Source organism: Tribolium castaneum, chromosome 4 (assembly GCF_031307605.1).
Source record: "Tribolium castaneum strain GA2 chromosome 4, icTriCast1.1, whole genome shotgun sequence".
Lineage (NCBI taxonomy): Eukaryota > Metazoa > Arthropoda > Insecta > Coleoptera > Tenebrionidae > Tribolium > Tribolium castaneum.
The window spans coordinates 4,096,821-4,123,338 of NC_087397.1; the positions used below are offsets into that span (position 1 = coordinate 4,096,821).

Sequence of the window (26,518 nt, forward strand, 5' to 3'; positions counted from 1 at the left end):
GGCTAGTGCGCGTTGATCGCGGTTAGTGTGTGCTGTGCCACTTACTCCAGGAATAAAAGGAGGAAACAATGCGGATTAAAAGGTTAGTCTCCAATGCTGGGGAAATGGGGTTTTTAATAAAACAAGCGGATAATTTAAACATGTATTTTGTCATAATAAAAATCTATGAAGGATTTATATAATGTTCATATATTTAACTACGAAACTATGTACAAGAATGTAAACAAAAATATATTGACATAATACTAAAAGGCTCCTAACTATTACTGTATGTAATGCGGATTACATTTGCGAAGTGTTCCGTTTCTTTTTGAAAATTCTTTCAAACAGACGTGACTTTGGTGCATCATTAGGTTGCATCGTTTGTGGACGTTGTACATTAGGTTGCCAATCTTGTTTTGACGACATTCCGCTACCATCTAAAAAAATACGATTTAATACGCGAAAGAAACAATTAGGGCTCAATATAAAAAAACACCGCAACCAGCAAAGTAAGAAAACAAAACTAGGAAAAGTCTAAGAAGAGTTAAAAGTTAGTTGAAGTCCGTGCCAGTTAATTAACGTTGTGCTGCATGCTGACTAACCATAAATAGATCCACTGTTTTCTAAGGTATATTGACGATGACCGGCATAATTATTCGGCGGTTCGCTCATCGGTAAAGGTGGTGGACTTTCCCCTAAATTAGTAGGAACTGAACATTAATTCTTCAAGGTATAGATTAATGACATTAATCCCATTAAAGTAACAGTTATTTCGGGCGTAAAAATTGATGAGAATCTGTTATAACTTAACAGACATGATATGATCGTTATTAATCTGGTCACAGGCATTGAACCGGCGCAAAAACTTACCCATAGTATGACGCGAAGATGCTAAACTTGATAAACTGCCATTGGTTGATTGCGGATCGTGCCGCAAGACAACTTGATCGGCAACGTCCGGACTAGAGGTCCTGCTACTTTGTGAACTCATCTCGTAATCGTTTTGATCCTAAAAATATTATTTAAACAACTATCCGACAATAAATCTAAAATACCAAACCTTTGGAATTTCCAAATGCAGCAATTGCTGACTTGGAGGCAACCTAGCCCTGAAACTAATTTTCTGAATCCAATTATCCATCTCCGAATCCGAACTACACGCAAACAAAAATTCCGAACCGTCTGTAAGCTCAAGTCTAAACGTATGTTTTTTCTTTTGGTAATCATCCGCTATTGAACACATCGCATTATGAACATTAACCGGTGGACCACTAGCTTTACTAGCCGCAAAATCATCGCGATTTTTAAAGAAACACAATAACTGTCCGCACAAAACCGTGTATGAATTCTTCCAAGTCCTGTTAGTGGCGCGTTTTCCATTTGCTGTGGTTAATTGTTTGCGATCGAGGAACGACTGGGCGTCCGCAGGTGGTGCCTCTGAAAATTACATTTGTCGCAAAAATCACTTTATTAGCAAACTCACCGGTTGGTTTAGACTTGAACGATGGCCTTCGCCTCGTAGTAAAAGTAGGAGTTCTTTTCGGCTTACTTCCCGTAACATTTGTACCAACTTTCATGCTTGCCGACCGTTGAATTGCACTATCTGACCCTCTCCTTAACCCACCACGGTCTCTCTCAAACGTCTGAACAACGGAATTTGTTTTACGAACTGTTGCAACCGGACGGCCTTCTTCCTCGTGTTTGGTCCCATTGACCAGTTCCTCGACAATTTCCGGCGGTTGGGGTCTTTCTTGCCTTCTTTTTTCGTTGATTTTCTGGATTTCGAGTCGTTTCAAGTGCTCCAAACGTTCCTGTTCCTGGCGCTCTTTCTCGGCTTTTTTGGCCAAAGCTTCCTGTTCCCGTTGGAGAAGGAACGCATCTTCAATTAAAGTTTTGCGTTTGAGTGCTTCAAACTTGTCCTCTTGTGCTTTGACTGCTTCTTCGAAATCGCCGTGTTTTCGGATCAAATCTTCCACGTGGTGGATGCTATCTCCAGTAATTCCCTCCTTTAGGGTACCTTCCCTCACAGCTAGCCAATTATCCAAAATATCTGCCTCGCGTTTGAACAAGAGGACGTCCAAATTTTGGTTGTAGAGCAAATTGCGTTTCTCCCACGTGTTATTCAAAAACTCCAGTCTCTGGCGTAACACTTTGATTTTGTCTTGGATTTCGCTAGCGAACAGGTGACCCTCTTCGATGAATTTATTACCGGAGTCGTAGAATTGTTTAAAAGCGTTTGATTTTGCACTGATTTCAACTTTGTACTCTTTGTGCCGTTCGATCAAAAGCTCGGCCTCGTTGCAGTCATTTGGAAGGTCAGGTGCTGTGATTTTAGCCACCATTTCCGTAATCCACGCCAATAAATCTTGGAACTGGTCGAAGTAAGCTTGAAGTTGTTCGGCTTGCTGTAAGTGATCTTTTCTCCGCGCTGCTTCGGTTTGAAGACTCCCCCAAGCTGACAACATATCCTCGCACTTATCGTCAATATGTTCTTTGGTATCCGGAAACTCGTTTATAAGTTTCTCGCCTTCTTGTTCCACATTTTCCACTTTTTCCCTAATCACTTTCATCTCATTCTCCAACGCTTGGTGTTTTCTGAGAAGATCTTGGATACTTTCCAAGTCTTGCCCGAATGTATCGTACGATAAGTCGGCTTTCTTTTCCTGGATCCACGAAATAATTTCCTCAGCTGTGCGATCGAAAACATGCACTCGTTTGGCCCCAGCTAAGGCGTCTTTACGCGCGTTGGCAAGTTCGAGCAAATCGTCCCATTGGTCGCGGATATCGGCCACTTTTTGTTGCACTTCCGGACTGTGGCTGCTTTTAGCTTCAATTAGGATATTTCCGTTCTGGATACAGGATTGAATTCGAGGTTCGCTGTTCATTAGACTTGCATGGAATGTGTCAAAAGCTTGGATTAGTAGTTCGACGTGTTCGACATCATTTCCGTATTCTTCGGAATCGGTTTTAAGTATTTGGTCTTTCATCCATTCCTGGACGTCCAAACATTCGCGCACAAAAGTAAAGTAACGAAGGGCTTCGTCGAGCCGAACTTCACGCTCCGAAACCAGTTTTCGCAGTTCGTTAAATTGCTCATCGAGTTGATTCTGAAAAAATAAATTTAAATTTGATTAAAACTGTAACGATTAAAACAAACCTTTCTCTTTTCGATGTTAACAGCATCGTAATGTTGTCTCTCGATTAGCTCATCGGCCGACTGTTTCAATTTTTTAATAGTCACTTCGAACGCTTTTATTTCTAATTCGGTGGCTTCCAATTTACGTTTTAAAGATTCGGCTGAGTCTTCATCTTTCCCGACTTCTCTGGTCACTAAACTCGGGCGTTTGTCCCGCATCCATGCCTCAGCTTCTGTTGCCTCTTCATAATACTGAAAGCAAACACATGTACAAACATTTTTTAATAATTGTTTCCCTACCGTTTGAACTTCCAAAGCATCTTGTAGTCTCAATCTCCTGATACTGGCTAGATCCCTAATACTTGCGAATTTCTGTTGCAATTCCTTCGCTTTCTGACTGATAAGCGGGGCTGAAACATGCCCCGATCTCGCGAGAGAATTTGCACGACCTACAAGCGATCCAATAATTGGTTCTCTTGATGATAATTCAGCTTCAAGCGCTTGGTGTTTCTTGTGTAAGCTTTGTACGGCTGTCAAACTTGCTCCCAAGTCTCTGGAGGCGGCAAGTGGCTCCCTATCGGCCAACCATTGTAATTCGTCTTCAACATCTCGAGTGAATTGTTGCAACATCATCGACCCCTCTAACAAATCTCTCTTCTGTTGAACGGGCTCTTTGAGTTGATGGAATCGAGTAATAGCGTCCTGAGCCCTCTGTTGAATCTCTTCACTCATGAAATGATTATTTTTAACGAACTGATCAGCCGCATCGTTGATCGTTTCACAATTATCAGTGTGTTGCTGAATGTCGTTTTCAAGAATTGTGTGTTTCTTGAGTAGGTTGTTAACAGTTGCCAAATCTTTGCCGACATCTGTGGATGTTAGTTGGGCTTCGACTTCGAGCAACCAAGCTTCGAATTCATCGAGAGATCGGTTGAAAAGTAACGCTTGATAAGCTTCGTTCAGTCGGTCACGTTTCAGGTGTGACTGTTCAATTAATTCCTTCCACCGATTTTCCAATTCCTCAATTCGGTCGGCAATGTCTTTGCTAGCGTAGTGTTTATTTTCGATCAAGTCTCGCCCTTCTTCAATTACGTTGGTGACGCGTTCATGGTTTGCAAAAACTTCGGCTTCGAAAGTGACATGTTTTTGGATTTTGTTTTGCAAGTTGTAAGGTTCGCGATAATTTTCGTCGGTTGCGATTTGAAGCTTGTGGTTCAACCAAACCTCAACGTCGTATTCGTTTTTGAGGAATTTTTGTAATGCTTTTGATTCGTGTAGGATTTTCTTGCGCTCTGCTGCTTTGCCCAAAAGTCGGTTTTTGCGAGCCATTATCTCGTTTAATTTTGTTGCGACTTCGCTGTTTGCGTAAGTTGGGTCAGTTGGTGTTTTACCTCCTACTTTTTTACGCGACAATTCATCGATACGTGACAGTGGTTGCGTTAACATTGTTTCAAAAACTTCGTGTTTTCTGATGAGAGCTTCAACTGCGCGAGGTGTATCCCCCACGTCGTCGTTATTCAAGAAAGCTTCCTTATCGGCTAACCAATTGTTTAACTGGTTGGCTTGTTCTTTGAAATCTTGGAGGTCGTATTCGTACGTTAGTGCGTCTTTGTGTTGCTCCCAAGCTTGCTGAATGTAACTCTGAAGCTCCTTCAATTTGTTCACTCCTAGACACAAATAAATTAAACGGTGCGGACCGCAGACTAAACCTAAACTTACCGTCAATTATATCAGAATCGTCGCTTTCGGAAAAACTGCGCCCGAAATTGATCAGTTTCGCAAAAACCTCGTTACGTCCATTGATTTCGGCTTTAAGTTCATCATGTAAGCCTAAAAGTGTCTCAGCCTCGTTGACACTACTTGGCGGTTGGTGTGCTTCCATTCGTTTAGTCGTGTCACTAACCCACTGTTCCAAATCCTTAACATCTGATAAGAATTTTTGCCTGGCATGCGATCCTTTAAGATTATTTCTGCGACGTTCTCTCGCTGCGATCAGCTTCTCCCATTCGTTCTGCAACTCTTCCATTTTACCCTGGAGGTGTTGGACAGCGTGCGGGTATTTATCACTCAATAAAACAGCATCTTTTCCATGATCCTGCAATTTATTTTCAACGGCGGTCATTTCACTCTCTAGTGCTTCCTGTTTTCGCGAAAGCAGCTCAACGGCGGGTAAACTGCGACCGACGTCGTCAGTTTCCATCGCGAGCAGTTTTTCATTAATTCTCTCAGCCGTATCAGCGACATCGCGATCAAACAAGTGAACTTCGGAAGCTGCAGCTAATTTATTGCGATATTTGGCCAAAGCGCCTTGCAAATCCTGCCATTTCTTGATGAAATTGTCGCGTCTTTGTTGCACTCCGGGGTGCCCTTGCTTTGCCAGTTTGTTAGCCAGGGAATTGATGGTTTTGATCCGGGTATCGTCGATCCGCATATCGCTATCCACATCGTCGAGTTTTCTCTGCAACGCTTGGCAATGTTCGTAGTCTTTCCCCACGTCGCCGGCTTGAATCATCACTTCTTTGTCCCTGATCCATGACTCGATCTTGTCCAGTTGATTGTTGAATTCTAAAATATCCTGCGCCTCTTCCAGACCTTTACCACGCGAGTCCACCTCGCGCAAAAGTTGCCTCCAAGCATCGTCCAAATTCCTCAATTGCACTTCAATGTCTTTCGAAGCTTTGTGTTTCTTTGCTAAAAGAGTCTCTCCCTTAGACTTAACTTCCTTGATTTTGCCCTCATTGGCTGCGATTTCGGCTTGGAACGCTTGGTGTTTCTGTAGTTCTTTGATTTTGTCGTCCAGATTGGTCACTTCGCCGGTCTTTACTTGCTTTTCCAACTTCTTTTGTTTCTCGGCTATCCATATCTGGGCCTCGCCCACGTCTCTATTGAATTCCGCATACAACAGAGCATCGGCGAGGAGTTGTTTCTTGCGATCGCTCAATTGGTGGACTTGTTGCCGCCTGGCTCCGACTTCTTGCAAACGTTTAGCGATGTTTTTGCTGTCGAAATGCTGTTGGCCGATTAATTTTTGGCCGGTCTTAACAAGAGTGTCGAACTTTTCGTCCTGATGGACGATTAGTTTTTCAAATTCTTCGTGTTTCTTGACTTGATTGGCGACTTCGTCGACAGTTTCGCCAAAATCTAGGTTACTCAAAGTGGCTTCTTGTGCATTGGTGGCGTCTTCGATCAGTTTTGCCTCTCTTAGTAGCATATGCAAGTCGCACAATTGGTCCAAGTGTATTTTCTTTATCTGCCAGTCGGCGTGAAGTCTTTCTCGCTCCTGAAGCAAGTTTTTGTATCTTTCGCCGGCTTCATTTGCTGCATAGTGCCCGGTTTGTTCCATCGCTGTTAAATTTTCGGCAACGTCTTTAAAATCGGCTTCCCTCGCTTCAATCTCATTCTTCAAACCTTCGTGTTCGTTACGTAGAAACTGTGCTCTCGCGATACTCCTCACGTTTTCCTCAGCTTGCATGTCTAGTCTTAACGCAGTCGCCCAATTTGTCAAATTTCTGACTTGGGTTAGGAATTTTTGCAAATCCACACTAGCCTGGAGCTGGTCGTGTCTCAATTCTGCTCGTTCTTTCAAGTAATCCCAAGCATCGATCACTACTTCTTGTTGAAGTTGAATGCTAGATTGATTACTTGGGTAGATTTTTTGTAATTTTGATCCATCTTCAACCAGGACTTGTAATTGAGCCTCAAGTGCCACCAATTCGTTTTCGAAAGCTTCGTGTTTTCTAAGTAGTGTTAAGGCGGAGTTTAGGTCGCGTCCTAGGTCGGTGCCTAAAGCAGCGCTCTTTTCTTGGATTCGTTGCATGGCATCGGCCACATCGCGATGGAAACGGTGGATTTCACCGGCTGCAAGAAGCCGCTGCTCGCGGTTCTGCATCTGGTCGTGCAGTTTTTGCCACGATTGCCTAAGAAAAAAAGACATTATTCTCTCTCTTATTTTTTTACTAGAATTAAAGGTGAATTGAAAAGATACAGTCACAAAACATATTAGTGTTAGTAAAAAATACATTACCGTACAACGTCATGCCTCTGCCTAACTTCCTCGACTGCGTCTGATTGTGTTAGGGTTCTAAAACAGTTAGTTCAACACCAATAAAGTTACACCACAACCAGGAAACAAAGTGTCATTAAATTAAAGTGCAAGTAAAAATAAACACCAAACTTACTCGAGTTGAAGTTGCTTTTTCTGTATATCTGAAATATACGAGCTTTCATTGGCGATTAACTTCTGGGCCAAGTCTTCGCACTGGCGGAATCGCTCGGCTCCTGCTTCAATTCGGTGTTTCAAATCGTCAAATTTGGCTTGAAGGATCTATAAAAAAATTTTAATACCACTTGCAACCAAAAAAAATAATTTACCAGAAGGTGCTCGTAATCTTGTCCATAATCCTCCGAAGACGCTTGTTGTAAGTTTTCGGCAATCCACCGATCCAATTCCTCCGACTCCAGAAAGTATTCATGACGAAACAGTGACTCCATAAGGTGGTGTTGTCTTAAAACAGCTTTCCTTTGCAAAGAGCGAACTAAATGTTCCAAACTGGACTGTCTTTCGGCAATTAATTTCGAATCTGGGTGCTTATTTTGTATCAAATTTTGGGCACCACGTCCCATCTCGACTATAATGTTGTTGTAAGTGTCCAATTCTAATTCGAGTGCCTTGTGTTTGGTCAGCAATTTCGTAGCTGAATCCCTATCTCTACCATAGTCAGTACTGGCCAAAATATCAGCTTTTTCGTTCAGCCACGACTCAACTTCGTTCGCTTCAAAGAAGAATTGTTGAGCTTTCAACGACAATTCCAGTTTTTGTGCACGTTCGCTCGCTTTTTCATTTAATTCGTCCCACGCGTCTTGGAGCACTCCACACAAGTCTTTGATTTTGGCACTTTCTGGATGTTTCAAATCAACTAGGGTTTGTCCAGCTTGCAAGGTTTTATCAATGGCGGGTTGATGACCAACAATTTCAGCTTCGAGTTTTTTGTGTTTTTTGAAGAGATTCTGGGCTTGGTGTAGATTTTGGCCCAGAGTGGCCGACGATGCGAGAGGGAGGTGCTCTTTGATCCATTGCAACTCAGCGTCGAGTTCAAAATGGAAATTGTAGAATTTCAAAGCCTCTTCTAGGACATCTCGTCGTTTTCTGGCCGGTTCTTCTAGTTGTTTGAGGCGTTTTTGGCCGTCGAGGGCTTTTTGGCGGATTGCGTCGGCATCAAAGTGCCCATCATGCATCATATCGTTACTTTTATTCACTAATTCGTCGACTCTGGCCGCACATTGTCCAAGTTCAGTCTCGAGCACGTCTTGGCGTTTTAATAAATCGCGACAAGATCTCAAATCGGTTCCAACGTTAGTGCTACACAAATTCTCGTTGATTTCATCCAATTTGGTCTGAATATCGTCAATTGAAGTGTTATAGTCGTGTTGGACAACGGCTTGTCTCAGCCTTCTCCCCTTTTCAAGGGAAAGTCCGACGAGTTGTTGCCACTCATCGTTCAGTTCTTTCAAAGTTTTCGCCACGTCGTCCTTCCTGTAACTGTCTTGAGCAATCAAAGCTTGGCCTAATTTGTTCACTGTGCGAAGCTGTCCTTCGTTAGCTCTCAATTCTCGTTCAAAAGCTTCGTGTTTTTGTAACTTTCGCTCCAGGTTAGTTAGGTCTCGGTAACTTTCATCAGATGCAGTTTTAAGTTTCTCATTCAACCAGCTACGCAAATCGTGCACTTCGGCACAAAACTCTTGATAATTTTTCGACGCGTCCAGAACGTTTGTTCTCTGTTGGCACAAATCTTTAACAGCTTGGCGCCGTTGCAGGACTTCGTTTCTTTTATCGTCGATTCCTTTGCTTTCATAATGGTCATCAGCGATTAACGCGTCGGCTTTTTTGCTGAAGAGATTGACGCGGTCGTCTTGTGCGAATAAAGTGTTAGCGAAAGCTTTGTGCTGCTTTTGCAAGGCTTCCACTTCATCAAGGGAATTCCCTAAATCGGAAAATTCCAAAAATGCTTGATGGGCCGAAGTTGCAGCGTCGATATTATCGGCTTCTCTGTTGAATAGTTGTAATTGGTGGCACTGGTCTAACCAACGCTGTTTTTCCTTCCAACCGCGACCTATGGCCGCTTGTTCCGCAGTCAGTCTTTCGATACGTTCCGCAACTTCGGGAAGTTCGGGATTAGATTTTAGAAGCTTTTTACCCAAATCGGTCAACTCGTAGAATTCGTCATTCTTAGCTTTAATTTCCTCCCCCAAGTCCTTATGATTTTTGAGTAATGCTTCAGCAGTCTGCACGTCTCTAACCATGTTATCAGCATTCAACTGATCTTTAACATCGGCGACCCACCGCAAAAGATCTTTACACGAATTGGTAAATATTTGCTCACCAACGGCATTCTCAAGCCTGGCTCTACGTTCACTAGCTTTGTCTTTGACCTGTCGCCACAAACCTTCGATTTCGTCTTGTCTTCGCGCAACGTTTTGTCGCTCATTAGGATACGCTGATTTGACCGAATTTGCCAAATGCATTACTTTGGTCACTTTTTCCTCAACAGGGGCGAGCTCACGTTCGAGATTATCATGTCTACGTTGTAAAGCTTGAACGGTTTTTAAGTCGTGAGCCGAAACGTGGGTATCAAGCTGAGTCATTTTCTCCAACATCCAGTCCCTAGCTTCGTCACAAGTTTTCTGGAAAAGCTCAACACTACTTGCTCCTTCGAGACTTTTCTCTTTTCGGGCTTTGAGCAAGTTGAGACGCTGCCAAGCGCCTTGGACTTGGCGGTGGCGCGATTTGATTTTGTCAATTTGCGAATGTTTCTGTTTCTCGAATTCTTTAACATCGTCGTTTAGTTCGTCCATGCGTTTGTTGTTGGCGGACAAATCAGTCACAAATTTCTCGTATTTGCGTTTTGCTTGCTCGATACTGTCATTGGGATCGTCAACAGCGAGCAATTTTTCTTTATCTTTAATCCATTTCTCAAAATCGTCACATTCTTTATAAAATCGGAACAGCTTCACGGCGTCTTCCAAGAGAGCATGTCTTTTTGCTGCAACATCCAGGAGGTGTTGATACGTATCGTTGATTTTCTTCTGTCTTTTCGGGACACTATCATTGTCGTCAACTTTCCTTTTCACAGGTTTGCGTTGCCTGAAAACCTTGACTGGGACTTTCTGATTCACCATTTTCGTCTTTTTAACTTTCTGCATAACTTTAACAGTTTCAGGTTTACGGTATTGCATTTGTAACAACCTGGGTTCGATCTCCGTTACGTATTTAGCGGGGGCGAAACCGTCAGTACCGTCCGCTTTACGTACACACCACCAATCCGGGTTGCTCTTATTTAACAAATACATCACTTCGCCTTTAACCATGTTAAGGCCATGGTCATTAAATGGGTACAATGCTTTGACTTGAGGCACCTTTTTCTCTTCGACGACCATTTTGTACTCGACTTTTTCCACGGGTTCTTCAACCCAAACTTCAGTCGGAATCATCCTATTTTCGTACACTATTTCTTCAACCGGCTCAGCTACTTCAACTTCGGCAGTTAAATCGAGATTGGAAATGCCTGACGCAATCAAACGGTCAGCTTGCGTATTCAAACTTAAAATATCCCCTTTGTAAGCGTTCAACTCTCCTTCCAAGTCCTTATGTCTTTGGAGAAGTGCTTGGGCGCTTGGTTCGTCACTTCCGTAATCACTAGAATTCAAAATCGACGTTTTTTCATTCAACCACGAATCAGCCTCGTTAGCATCGGCGTAAAACTGATAAGTTTCAGCAGCGTCTTGTAACTGTTTTGTTCTATCATTGACTAGTTTTTCTAAATCGCTCCAAGCTTGTTTGTTGCGATCCATGTGTTGTTGAATTTCATTAGACCTGGGATGTTTTTCTGCGATTAGTTGTCTTCCAGTCGCTCCTAATTGATCGAATTTATTTCTACGTGCTTTGATTTCATCCATGAGGACTTTGTGTTTTTGCTGTAGAGATAATACGCCACGTAAGTCTTTAGCTGTAATACCGGCTTGACAAATTCGCTGTTTTTCAATCAGCCAGGCTTCTTCGTCCTCTTGGTCTTGGAGGAATTGATAGAAATTTCTTGCTTCTTCAAGCAGACCCTTTCTCTTGTCACTAGCATCCTGCAAGTCTTTGTAAGTCGCAGACAACTCTTGAATTTTCTTTTTCAATTTTTCCTCTTGCGGATTTTGAGCCAACGTACTCTCAGCGAGACGATTGAGTCTCCGTTCAGTTTCGCCCAAAGAGCTCACTTGTAGCTCTTGTAAGGCATGTTTGTGCAGTAATTCCTCAACAGCCATCAGATGTATTCCCGTATCAGTAGTTGATAAATCGGCTTTCAACTGCTGCATGCTGTTCAAAGTCGTATCAATTTCCATCTCCAAAGATTTGATATTGACCATACGATTCAATTTCAGTTTATGTTTTTCCAACAGGTCTAACAACTGTTTCCATTGGTTTAAAATTTCAGCCTCTCTCTTTACAACCCGATCGGAATTTCTGTATTTTTCTCTCACCAATTCATTGCACATTTGAGTCAAATCATTGACACGTTCTTGCCTCGCTAAAATATCAGCACTTATGGCTTCGTGTTTCTTGACAGTAGCATCAACTTGGTCTCGGTTAGAGCCATATCGAGGGTCGGATAAGACTTGGATCATTTCTTTAACGTAACCTTCTCGGAGCACACTTTTACGTTCGAATTTGCAGTAAAGTTGTTCGAGACGCTCTTGTCGGAGCAATTCGTTGCGGAGGGCCACTTCACGGTTGTGTTCGGCCCTTTCAAGGGTTTCCCAAGCCCGTTCTATGTCTTGCACGAGTTTACCATCAGGTGGGATAAAAGCCGGTTGTCTCAGTTCTTTAAGCTGGGTGTTGATGTTGAAAAATAAGGCTTCGATTTCGCTCCGTTCGATGTATTTCGGAGGTTTTTCCTTCGTTCTGTAGCGAGCAAAGGCTAGAAAAAGCGTTTGGATGCCTTCTAGTGAATTCGGAAAATTGCGATCTTCCAGTTCTACGATTTTAATTTTTATCCAATTTAGTAAATCAGTGGTTAGTTCGTCATAATTGACTTTCATTTTGTCGGCGTCAACCATTTGTTTAATTATTTTGGCAATTCGTCGTCCGGACTTTTCTTCATTTTTCATTCGGGCAAAAGTGTGATAATATGAGGCGACGTAAGTCATGATACTTTTCTCGTCTGGTCTAGAATTATCAATATCTTCGGCATCCAAAAGCCGGGGAATTCCCAATTCGTTATTAGCAACGTCAAAAGCATGGTTTAAGTTATCAATGTTTCGGTTATGTACTAAATCGTCGTAAGTAAACAGGTCCGGTCTGTGGGCATGGATTAGGGCATTAAAGCCTAGACCAGTGCGCCACGATGTTGAAAAATCTCGAATATCAACACCCTTATACCCCTGTGTTTTACGCTGTGCCCATAGAAGAAGGGCATCTTTGGCTGATTTCTTTTCAGAACTTTCGTTTTCCTCGTCCACGTCAATTTCGATTTCTTGAATTTGGAATCTTAAAATGATGGTCCAGATTAAACCTAAGATAAGTCGGGGGTTCCCATCGACAATATCTTCGGCTCCTATGCTTTCTAACCGAACTTTTGTGTGCAAAAACGCCAAACTTTTGTTGACGTTTTCAATTTTGTGTACCCGCATTTTGCCATTGTTTGGTTTTGCTAGTTTTTCACCGGATATTATTTCTAAAAGTTTTAATAATTTCTTGCCGTCTGCTAAATCTACAAATAAATCGTCGACCTCCATCCGAACCTAGAAGGAATTCGTTCCGAGTCAAAACATAAATCAGTAGAAAAACTGCCTACGCTGGCTTAATTTAAATCATAAGCACATTTAAATTGCCGCTTTTATTACTCATAATTATGGCTAATAACTCTCTAATAATCGAGACAATAAATACACGATTGATTAGGGCTAATCAAGAAACTGACCCTGACACGATCCGGCTTTGATGCAACGATGATATTTTATCAAATAAGGACAGATCGTATCTCGATGCACCTTGGCGCGAGTTAAGTGGAAAGGTTTTACAATTTGCATTAGTATCCGAAAATTTAAATACATTTGAATCACAAAGAAATTTGAGACAGTGACTAAAGCAGACCAAAATCTTTTTTCATTTCGTTTTTACTCCTGTTGTCCTTTTACTCATCACCATACACATTATCATAACGCATACCTATGCATAAATCGAAGGACACTTTCAATAATGATAAGACAAGTCGTAAACAAATCAGCAATGCAAGAATTTGAATTATTACGCGTAAACTTTTCGACGCAATTTTACCTTTTGAAGAAAGGAGTTCATCCATTTGGTGAACGTCTTCTTCTGTATGTACAGACGTTCTTCCTGCAGGACGCGTATTCGGCCCTGCTCGAACTTCTGTACTTCATCCCTTTGAGTCATGTTGGTTCGATGTTGCACAAAGGTTTGCCCTCTAGGTTCATAATGCACGAAGCCAACTGTAACAAAAACATTTTTGCTTATATTGAAAATGCATTAAAGTATGAAGTTTGACAAATGCAGGATATCAAGCGTAGTACCTTTTTTACTGATAACTAATCCGTGACAAGCGATCGATCATCCACACATACAATAAAATTTTACTATCAGAGAAAAATATTTTGTACTCGAACTATTTCGTCACGAAAAAAATTCCTTTGGCTTATTGCTATAAAAACCTGTGTGCTTGACGATAGTAAATCAACTGGAGGTTTTGTTTTATTTTATTTATTGTAGCCAGTACAATACTATAGTTAGTTTAAGTGTTGGAATGTAACAATATTTATTTGTGTTGGTTTATTTCTTATCGGAGGATTATTGATACGGATTGAAGTTATTTTATTACAAAATAGCAAAGAACCCATTTCGAAATTAAAGCGAAATTCGATTTTTCTCGATAACATGCGATTTCTATAATTATCACAACACTTCATCTGGTAATTTGATCATAATTGTAAATAGCTTATCAATATCGGGATCTATTAAATCAGAAGCTGTTAATCTTGGAACAAGTGCAGATACACCTTATCAAAAAGAAAAAGTAATTTTAGACATGAGAAATAATGATATAATCCTATGATTGCAAAGGTATTGTATTTTGTGATAAAGTAGTCAATTAAATCATCTAAATTTTTTACTTCGTGTTTGACTGTATGACAAGCGAATAAGCCTGCATTTTTTGCAGTGGCGGTCGTTTGTCCTGGAGAAAGCTACATTCACGGTCAACTACTACAATACGTAAGGCTAGGTCAATAAATAATAATATACGTTATATAACAAGAATAAGATGAAAATCTGTAAAAAGCATATGCATGGTCATGCTGTTTTACAACACAATGCCTTACCAGGACCATTTTATTGAAGCTGAATAAAACAGTTTCAATTTGCATGAATCATACATAATTATTGTAATAACGTGTCTATGACACATACACTTGTCTCCGTGTCCTCGTCTTTCAAATTGATCTGTCGTGATGTCATCTTCAAAAACTCATTAACTTTTTGTACACTTATTTAAAAGTGGTGTAGTTTAGATAAAAGGCTGATACTGGTGCTGACATCTTCCAGATTAGTCTGTGTGGCACCCTTTAGCCTACATTGCCTTAAAAATCTAAGCGCCCATACACAGTCAAGTCATGATAACTTAATCATGATACGTTATAGGCGTAGACTTGAACACGAGACTGTATCAATTTAAAGCAGGTATTTACATAGAAGTACAATTCGCCCACATAAGCAACTTAATCTATTTATTGTAAGACAGTACGCTCCATAAAGAAAAGAAAAAAATTACCATAAGGTGTTTCAGACATATTCTAGTACTGCATGACACATTCAAAGTAACAAAACTGACTAGTATCAAAATATCAGCTTCAAAATATGAATTTAGATAACGTACTCAAATATAAAGGTATTTATCAGTTGAGGGAATTGATTGTGATGGATGAATCGGTCGTGTTCTCCCTGTATTTGAACCAGTAATTCTAAACACACTGATTCTATTACTACAAAAATAATTTTTCTCTTGTATGCTCATTCTTTAAATTGTTTTCAGCTTACTGTGAATAAAAAAATAATTGCATTTGAACAAAACGTACAGAAAATACGTAAAATGTTGTGTCATTTGAGAAAGTGCAACGAGTTGTTTAGTTTATTTTGAATATTGAATACCTATTTTCAATAAGATAAAAAATCGCCGAAGAAATGAAAATTGTTTTCTTCAAAGTTGAGTGGCACCAATATTTAATGCTTGTACCCATATGTTTAGCACAAAAGTGTTCTTAGAACTATGGGTTTGACAAGCCCACATGACCCAATAGATGCCAAATACAAGGAAATTCATGAGCGTACGAGCAACAGAACCAGAAACGTGCTACTATGTCTGGCAAGCGAATGTGGCTACACCTGGCCATTGAAAGACCTCACCCACTACGAAGCACGAGGCAGCGGTAGATCCTCCGAGATAACACTAAATTGAAGATGACATCATTGTTTCTAACCGTTTACGGCCAAGTGTAACCGTTTTAATAATGCAAAAAAATCTAACCGAAAAATTGCATGTGTCACGTATTTCCTACACCCACACGAGTAGACTGGTTCTAATCCGATGTAAACACATAATATAGAAATTTATAAGCCACACTTCTAGCATATTTACACGAAGATAATCTCTACAGCGTTAATAAGGAAGCAATAGTTGCAACAGTATGATTAAGAGTCTACCGGAGAAAATTATTCCGCAAAAGGTAATTTTCTCCTACGAGTGTTGGAATAAAAATGCGTTCAATAGTAAAATAAGAAACTGCACACATTTAATGTTTATGTCCACTTAAAACCGGTAATAATTCAAACACTTTGTGTTACATAATACTGGAAAATATGGATCAACTAGACCCGATCACCTTGGTCTTTAAAGAATCTCCAGTCTTAAAACAATTACTGATGATACAAATCAAGTTTTTGCAATAATTTTACTGAAGCTCTGAGAAATTGCTTAACAAAAACACTGAGTCACCTGTAGCTCGCAACGAAGGATGTCAGCTCTAATTAATATTAATGCAAACCAATTAGAACAATTTATCTACTTTACGTAAGAGCTTGATTTGATTTAGAAGTACCACGGAGTTCATGTCGTACTACCGGAATACCAAAGTCTCACACAAATCGAAGATGTGAATCGTGACCAATTATGCAGTTTAGAAAAACCAACGCCTTTCTCAAGAATGTAACCTTTATGCAGAGTTCGCAATCTCTCATGCTTATTAGGATATAGGTGAGATTCCAAACATTACCTGGATGATTGTGCCTTAGAACAACACGAAGAACGTGTTAGATAACAGGCATTAGTGCGAAGAGATTAGAACTAGAGCTCGCGATTATTTGCCATCAAGAAAAATGTTAAAAGCCTTTACGTGGAATAGTGTTTGCTTTCAAAAAATTGCCGACGAAATGTATGTTTTCACTGTTATTTATTTTTATTATTTATTTATTTTATTTATCTCAAATAGGGTTGGAAGGTTTCAGACTTGATAAAAACTAGTAGTATGGTATAGTATGTAACGTAAAAACTTTCCCTAGTTTTTGGAATTACAATTTTATCATCTGCCTGTGTATAACTTAGGGAATAAGACATCTGCTCAATAAAAAGGCAAGGCACGCAAAAAGATTTAGGACACAACTTCTGACATCATGAAAGTAAGAAATAAATGAAAATCGAATTGTTTTTAACATTTTTTTTCAATTATTTGTGACCTGGATTAACATGGCTCGCCCATTGCAAGAAGTCAATTATAATCAGTTGTTAAGTGCGCAAATACGCATATCGGTAACGGAAACATCAGTAGTTTAACAACGTATTATTCTCTGCAAAGATTGAATAAAATTTAAATCACTATCGTTGCGCTTGACTGCACCAACAATTAATCTTTTGTTTATCTCATTAAAACTATTTAGAATATTTTAATAAATTGATATCGTACATAATGAATTTTGTTGTACTTTCACCAGTTATCAGCCGCTTTTGAGACCGCATAAAAATTAATAATAATAATTAGGCAATAATATTGGCATACATTATAAAATTACGGAATATTTCCGCCTGCAGCAGTGGAACGTATAGAGCACAGGAAGTTCGGTTCAAAACGCACAATTCAAAAAAACCGAAATTTCAAATAATTCAATTATAGCACTCACCAGTCGTACAACTGGAATAATAAGCGTAGAACTTCATCGCACCCTCAAAAACCCTCACACCTCTGCAAGCATCCGCTTCTGACTAACATCTGATGCAAGGAGCATTTCCGTTTTTAGCTCCCTACGTTTATTATTTCAACCCTAGTTTTAAAAGTCATATCCAAACCGTGACACGTCCGAAAGAAAACGCACAAAACCACAAACATTTCCGGTGCTTATCCGGATCAAAGCTCGTGCCGAAATCAGGGTTTAATTGTTTCCAAGCATCGAAATTCTATTAATAAAATGTCAAAAAGAGTAAGAAAACGGCGTGCTTTCACCGCATCGTGATCGATGGGCGAAAAAAAGCGATTCCTGAAATACCACAGGATTACATGCCTAATCAACTGATTAGCATTCTCATTAGGTGGTCTACTTATCTGCGCTAAATATGGACGCAAATATGCAGCCGCCGCTCGAATAATTGACTAATTGCCCATCATGACAATTATCGGTGCGGGGGTGTCATTAATAACCGTTGGGTAATACATACTTTCTTCGATGATAACTCATGCATTATTCAAATTCAAACGTAATATCCTCATTCTTGATAAAACTCATCAATAAATGTGTCACTTTTATTCATGACGGTTTTCAAAACAGAAATGAGCAATTTTGTTAAATGACCACATGACGACCTTCACTTGATGTGGATGAGCTCAGATAGAAGCAATGCGATTGTTACTATTTAATTTATTCCAAAGTGTGGAAATATGTAACTCTGATGTAAGAAACTCAATACATTTTTGTTTCATTGAAATAATTGCAGCTCCACTTAATGACTGGATTATTAAAATAAACAGTCAACATGATAACATTATAATCTTCGTAATTTTATTATCCAATAAATTGAAAGCATTGCCCAACAACTGCAGAAAATACTGCAATACAATGTCAACAAACAATTATTTTTTAATGATAAAACGCTCAATAAAAAACACATTCTTGTCTGTGCAAATGTAAAATCTCTCTGAAAGCATTTGATTTCTGGCACCAAATGTGTCTAAAATTCTTGGACAATTTTTTTGAGCTTAAACGTAATGCACTACAAACTCCAGCCTCCAACAGGTGATCCATCTTTGGTAGATCCCACGCCATATAAGAATGCACCTGCAAAGTTATGTTAACATGTTACACAAGCGGTATTGCTAATTTCTTAAGAGTAGACATTCTATGCCAGCAAGAACAAACAAATGATGCAGACGCAACTTTCAAATACATGTTAACTAATAATTTATGATTAAGAAGTAAATTACAAAATTCCATCCAAAGTTCACAAACCAGTTGCATTCGAAAAAGCACTTGTAGGTCCACAATCAGTAGGAGAAATTCGTGCCACAATATAGATAATATTTTATGAAGTTATATCAGAATAAATTAATAACACAGACAGAAAAATGTCGAGACATTCCAAGTATCTTGAAGCAGAATTCTGATTATATTCGCAATCCTTCTAATGCCCGATAACATTTATTAGTAAAGAGAAAATTATGTGGAGGTTGCAAATATGTAATGCACCTTTTAGTCTTGAATTTGATGAAAAAACAACTTTCAGTATTTCCTCACAACGCAGTGATTGATCGTTGCATCTTAAATCAATTACCTCCATAAAACCTAGTAAAAATTCTTGGAAACCTAATGGATTACCCGAGTGGCATCAATAAAACACTGTTTACGGATCTTCACGATTGATTAATTTGGTTTAATGAAAATGGACGTTATCTTACGACTTTAATTAATGTTGACTTAGCATTTCGCATAATGCAAAAAACTGGAAGTGATTGACACCATTAAGACGGCTAAATTTAACATATCTCGGTCATCGACAATCAAAAGTGCCTTTTTTATCATGCGTGAAAGTGGACCGAGTGATAAAATTTTCATACAATCGAATTAGAAATTGCATTTATCCCGATAGAAAGAAAAACAAAGAATGCGTGCATGCCGTACAAATTTCCGGTCGACAAAAACCTCTTTCCTCTTCCGACACATGGTAGCGCCGTTATGCAAAATGATCGCTTGGCTGCTTTGCATGCTCTCGTTTCCATCATACGCCACAAAAGGTGTGAGAAAACGGCGGCGGCGAAGTCACTCGTAGATTTCTGTAGGTAATATTTCCATTTTACGGCAAAATCTTCAATTAATGGCAAATATCGAGCTATTTTATGGCGAAATGAAGAAAACCAAGTCGTATGTAAAATTAATTAGCCGCTTTACGTAACCATAAACATGTTCTGCGATAACGTTTCTTCTTGAAGCAGACTTTATTAAAACGAAACAGCAGTATGTCAAGCAGTGTCAAGCGGTATGAAAAAATGTCTCGTAATAAAATTTTAACGACCAAAAACAATTTTACTGTTGTGAGGTTCAATGACTGGTTATTTTTCGAACGTTACCAATTATTTTTGACACTTTTTAACTCTACTTAATTACGCAATATTTAATACTCGATGTGTTGGTTCTATTTTAACGACTGGGCTTCACATAACTACAGGATTATTTTTTATTGTTTAAATTTTTTCTCCTCCAATAATGTATGTAATTTCGGAGCAACTACCAGGACCCATAATTATAAAAAAGTTAGTGAACTACACGAAAAGTAGTAATTTACATTTGAACACGGTTTTTCCCACCATTTAAATAATAGTGCACTTTGTCGGTTGATTAATGGTATTGTTTATTACCTAGATAAGTAAATAGCTTTCATTCGCTTGATTAAAATAATGATAAGAAGATTCCTTCCTTAAAACCTTTCGAATTCAGTTCGTGTCCACCTACATTCATATTCCAACCTTGCATACCTTGGTCTTTTTAAATCGGATATTTTAGTGCTATTTATCAAAACGGAATAATTCATTAACGACTGACAACATAATTGCACTTAATATACTTAGAAAATTCTTTAGGTCAAATTATAGCAATCGGAAATGTTTCAAAAATGTGGTACCGAATTGTGTTTCACGATTGTTTCTTGGCGACTTATTATAATTTCGCCTCCGCTTTTAAACCGACTCTGATCGTGACCTCACTTGATTACTTTTTGTTGGGTTATATAAACTCTTTGGTATACCCACCAAGGAGTTACGCCCACCCCAGATGATACGAACATGGGTAATATTGTATTAATTAAAAAAGCAAACGTACAAATGGACAATTTTAATTACAACATCTTCGGAGTCACTGAGAACAGTAACACACTCTTCTTGTATTTCTGATTTCATTCATCTCGGTCCAGTAGTTTAGAAATTAGCGGAAATACATAGGTCGGCGGAATTCCATCAATGATTGATGAGATTATTAAGAGAATTGTTGGCAAGGAGTAAAATTTCGTTTTTTCTGATTCAATTGAAATTCTCAATGAATTCAAGTGAAAGCATGAGAAGATTTGGTGCAAATTCCTGATGCACGTGAACTGATTGAAAACCAAGCTCTGCTGGAATGCCTTTGCCATGAAAGTTTATTTGCACCTTCGAAACAGCGCGAATATATCCCGGGACACGTTCTCTTTATAAATAATAGCTCACATAAATAAAATAACTATTCGCTTTAATGGAATGCACTGAGGTAAGGTCACGAATAAGAACACACTTTAATTAAATAATCAACCGGATTATCGAGCATGGCTTCGGTAAAAAATACGGAAACGGAGAATTGAGTTGCAGGGCTTCCCAGCCGGTAGTGATTGCAAACCGCATTCCCATAATTAAAAAGTCTCCACGATTTATTCCTGTCGCTTTTAGGAGAACACATTCTCTTGCAATTTACCAATTTAAATCGTACACATTATTCACACACTTTCATCGAATGAGACTATTGTTTTCGTAGTAACATGAGCTGGGTGTGCCGGAAATTTTTCTCCTCACATATTTCTTTCCGTCATAAAAATAAAAATATAACATAAGGGTCGTAAGTTGACGAAAAAGTCAGTTCAAGACACTAAAACTTCCATAAAGATGCAGTTAAAAGGTGCTATTTCTACCACCAACCATTTAAAATCTGTTTAGTAGACAAAACTGTATACCATATGTCGTCGACGACTGGAAAATGTTAAATAGGGGCCAAACCATGCCTGTCATTAATTGGTTCCATGAATTAATTTTTAACACTATTTATTTTGTGATAGATAAGCAAATCATACGACTCTCAATGACGTAAAAAGCATTATATGACGCAACCAAATGATTTTTATTTCACCCAATATTGCCTCCGTCTATTTATCCAATATCCTAATACGAGATGGATAATTTTTGATATTTACTTTTCTTGTTTACATTATTATAACGACCAAGAAAAATATTCAAACATTACCATAAAAAGAAAATGGGAGATTTTCGTATTGAAATTAATGGAAATAACTTACCTCTTCGATCATACCAAAACTTATCGCTTTTCATTATTTTCAAACTTTCACAAAATTTGTCTCAAACGACACCGAATCAGTTATGTAACTCACGCATGCAAACAAAATGTACTAAACACAATTAAAATGTGTTTTATGAGCTGATAAAATGCTAAACAGTGTTTTAGATACGTCAGGTCCACAGAGAGAAAGCAAGGAGCACAGAATTTAGACTATTTTTTTTTAGTTTTTCTAATATTCTTTATTGCAAATGAATTATTGACATTTTATTATCATTGAGTCGTAAGATGGAAATAAAGTAGATGTCACATTTTGCTTACAAAACAGTGATTCAGTCAAGATGATGGTTTCAAGTAACTTAGCAATATCTCCGACATTCTGATTTATTGTACCGGAGATATATATAAATGCCCACAAACAGTTTTACAACAGCGGTGTAAGCAAATAAAATTTGTAAAAAGAGCCATTTCTTAGTCATAAAGTGTATTTTATCCTTGACTTTACGTACGTACTACGAAATACTATAAGTGGCTCACCCACGTCTTTTTTTCAAAAATAAAAAGTTTACAATATCTAAATCATGTTTTGATCCAAGACGAAAATATTTTATCTTAAAACTAGTGGTCCCAAAAGAAGATTAAGTACATTTCGGTGTTAATCTCTAGGTTAGTAATTTCTGCAAGAATTTCGGTTTATCTCAGTTTGTGATGGAATTTGGAAGCTGCAGCGTAAATATTTAGTTAATTAAAAATCTCAATATCAGCCTTCGGGCAATCTTATGAAATCTGAAAAAATTATACGGTGTACAAACTCGCAAAACGTCCACGAATTCCCGTTATTTTTAAGAAATATTTAATAACAGCAGTAAGAGTTAAAAATTATTATCATAACGGTGCGTTCACCGATACATCCACAAAGAAAGCTTCCGTTTGTTTATATCTCGCACAAGAAAGCAATATTTTGATGTGATAACGTCCGGAAAGGTCGAGTTAAAGCTCGACCCACCGACCTAACTCACATTCTCGAAAGATGACCTGCTGTAATCTTGTCGACAGTCCCTCCAGCTACGTCTCATATTACAAAAACTCATCCATCGGAAGACTGGACGTTGTACACATCTTGCAGCCTGATGGTCTCAATGTTGGAGGAAATAAAACTTAGAAAAATCGCTCGAGAAACAATCTTTGTTTACCGCCAAAAACACGTATTCTTTGTAAATATTGCACCTAAATAAGTCGAGACGAGGAGTGAAAAATGTGCAACGAGTCTGCCGGAGTGTTATGCATGATTCATGCATGTCCGACAACTTAATTGCAACAACGGTTTATCTGCACATGAAATAAATACTTTATCTCGTGATTCTGTTTGCATGCTAATCGCTGCTCGGATGGGTTCACACGATGATGGTTGACACCAGACAAAAAATCGGATCTAGCAAATTGGTCACGAGCACCAATAGATCGATTAATCGATAACAAACATCAATACCACACTAAAGAACCATTTGAATATACAATAACTGCGGTCATTAATTTTGGAATTCGCGTTATCTTAAATGCGCAAATATTAATAATCTCTGGGTTCGTCCTTAGATTAGATTAGAAATTACTTGAAAGACTTGACGACAGGTTTGTAAGCCTCTAAAGGAAATAGATGTTAAAAAACCGCAGGAGATTAACAAAAAACAATATAACGGTGGAAACTGAACGGAAACGTAAAAATAAAACGCGGGGATCTGACCAAAAAAGGGTCAAAAAAAAAACAAATAGTGCATGTACGTTTTTATATTTTTCTATCAGTGCCTCACAACCCACATTACGAAACACCAGAATCGATCAAAGCTTATTTTATTTGAATCTAAACAAATTTATGACATAAAGGATAGAAGCTTGAAAAAAAGAACTAATGAAATATATCATTATATAAGTGGAGTAATTTATGTAAACATTTCGCAAAATGATAGTACTTATAACAAAAAAATCTGATAACGTGAAAATGTCATAATCTGCTGTTTGCCAAATAGTCGTAGAAACAAAATTTTTAAGTTGAAAGTTGTTGAATTGCAATTATTACTCACATCAGTAAAGATAGGCGGATTTGTTAGTTGACTTTTGAGATATGGTCGGAAATGGGGCGCCTTTTTCCAAATATTTTGTGTATCTAAAAAATTTCTACAATCGTCATTCGTTAAACATCCGACTTTTAACCGAAACGTCCATAAAATGAGACTCCAGGTAAAAAATTTCACCCTTCGAAAGGGGCGATATTTTTTTAAACGAACCGTCACACCCACTTGAAGGTGGGTCTATATATAAAATGAAATGCCATCAAGATCGAGAATATTAATTTGAAAACACGTTCAAGTGAATCATACTGCTTTGTATGCAATGCAAACAATTGACAACAAACCTACAACAAAATTAAAATGTATGTTAGTGTTAAAATGACAACTGTATTAAAGGTGTGTTAAAATCGACATTTTCGTGTTCTAGTCGAGCGTTCAAGTCTCTCGGAAAACATCGATCATTGCCATATTTAATTTGGTTTCGTGTTAATAAACCTGAAGAAAGTATCGCTGGCGACTTTGTCATTTAAATAATAATGAACTGCACCTATACACTTTAAAAAACGAAAACAGGAGAAACCGACTTGAATTTCTGTCTACATAGTCTTACACAATTCTCATTTTGCAATGTTTTTGCATACACAAGGAAAAATGCATTATTCATACACACAGTGTGGAACATCAAAATTACTGTTACGTCATAATCAAATATCCGCATCCTCGTAACACAATAATTTAGTTTTCACGCCGCCAAGAAATGCAAAGCGAGCATTGTTTTCAAAATATCTCGCTACTAACTTCTAGTTTTGAAAAGTCTCGCCGTAAAACCTTGCAAAAAGAATTTCAAAGTGTATAGAAATCGTGCTAAATTCCTCATATTTAGTTTAGACCTGATTCATTAAGTTCCATAGAAAGTTTAACCGAATAAGAACAATACCCGTTTAAGACTTGAATTTAATGCTTATTTAATGAATTGGTAAATATATAAAAGACATTCTTCGAGTGGTAAATGACCGCAATAACGAAACTATTCACTTATAATTTGTTCTAATTAGGAATGGGAAGTCAAAACATAATATATTCATTGTTTGCTACCGAATTTTTACACCCATTCACACGTACTGGAACCCGGTTGGCCATGAAATTAAAGTCCAAACCTGGACTGAATTAGACTGTCAACATGTCAAGTAAATAATTTCACCTAAAATGTACATATTTTATTATTAAGCGAAGTAACACACCTAATTATTTTTTTATACTTCGAAGAGCCATGAAATATTTAAATAGAGATAAGCGTTTGAAAATTTCTTAGAATTTCTTTTCTTCCTGCTTCTTTTTTTGGTGACATTATTATGATTGTAGTCTTCTTAAGTTACAATGATAAGGTACTGTGTTAAATAACAAAACATTGACAACAACAACTGCATTTATTACTTATTTATTTGTCTAAGATAAATGCAGTTTTATTGCAATATTATCGAATCTGTGCTAATTTCGTTATGGAAAACGATAATTTTAAAAGAATTAGTAAGATTCATTTGTGCTTTTCAGGGTAATTTACTAATTTAATTTGCGGATTTGTGGATTCGAAGAGAAAATGTTTAGAAACCTTACACACATCTGGTAAAATGCGATTCAATTATTTGTGAAATGTTAGTAAAACTACTTCACCTTCGAGTTTATGGGAAATGACGTCAACTGCGTTTTCACAATTTTTGCATAGCGGTGTCAGTTAACGAGTAATAAAACCCAGTTGATTCCCTGTAGTGTCCTCCTTGTTTTGTTTTTATAAATTGGCAAATAAATACAATTAATGACCCAGATATCGCTCAGCAAACACCAGCAGAAAACCTGATTCTGAGCGATCTCCGATAATACATTTAAATGAATTCCATCCGCGTCTCTAATAACCGGTAGACCTTTGACACGTCGTCTCCGGACCCGAAAAAATCGCCGGAAAACTCCGGGAAAGAAAAGGGGGGCATTCCGGGTGTCGTTGACCCATTCCCATCACATCCATCTCGACGTCATCGTCTGCAGGCCGAAAGATAAATAACACTTTGGTAGCCCCATAGACAGTGATTCTTGGTATACTTTGCATAATAGCATCGCAGCATGCCCTGCCTAAACGTCAGACTCCACACAGACTTCTTGATCGTGCTGACATACAAGAAACAAGAATTTGCCGCGCCTATTTTGCTGTTTTTATCCGCACTTGACAATAACAATCCCGGCATTGGCTTCAATTACGCAAATTATAGCCCATTTATTCGATTTTTCAGCGGTTTTTCAAATGGACACTCGCTTCAACTCGCTGCCATCGAGGCCAGCCAAGACCAGCCAACTCGAAAATGCTTTACCAAAACGGTAAACCAGACGCTGGTTACCGGTGGATGGTTTATAACCGAAAATACGGTTTCAAAGACGGTTCTTTCCATCACACTTACCACTTGGTACAAGTTGTGTTGCCGTTTGTAATCCAATTATTGTAACTCATAAAATGCACACAACACAGAAAATACACCCGCAACCACTCTATTTGTTCATAATGTTGGAATATTTTGGCACAATCGCGTAAAAATTATAATAACACAGCTTCGCCGCGTCTTCTTCCACGCTTGCGTTTCGTAGATTTAACTTGATTCAGCATCAACAGGTGGTATTGCCAACCCAACGGCAACAGCTAATTTGCATTTCGGTTTCTTACGT

The 26,518-nt window shown here is 38.4% G+C and overlaps 1 protein-coding gene across 6 annotated transcripts; it reads right to left on the reverse strand.

The window, feature by feature from the left end:
* Window positions 1–130: 130 nt before the first annotated feature.
* kst (karst) lies at window positions 131–26,456 on the reverse strand. Of its 6 annotated transcripts, none has more exons than XM_008203308.3 (13): window positions 26,257–26,456; window positions 13,437–13,612; window positions 7,490–12,901; window positions 7,297–7,442; window positions 7,143–7,199; window positions 4,838–7,035; window positions 3,419–4,785; window positions 3,140–3,370; window positions 1,466–3,089; window positions 1,043–1,419; window positions 853–991; window positions 585–677; window positions 131–419 (listed from the first exon to the last, which is right to left on the reverse strand). In XM_008203308.3, exons 2-13 carry the CDS (start codon window positions 13,554–13,556, stop codon window positions 283–285), a joined length of 11,901 nt encoding a protein of 3,966 aa, XP_008201530.1. In that variant the 5' UTR covers window positions 13,557–13,612; window positions 26,257–26,456; the 3' UTR covers window positions 131–282. The 6 variants fall into 6 exon arrangements, with proteins under 6 accessions (XP_008201530.1, XP_008201527.1, XP_008201528.1 ...); XM_008203305.3 differs by lacking the exon at window positions 26,257–26,456 and adding an exon at window positions 21,745–21,832; XM_008203306.3 differs by lacking the exon at window positions 26,257–26,456 and adding an exon at window positions 14,947–15,048.
* Between the last annotated feature and the right edge of the window lie 62 nt (window positions 26,457–26,518).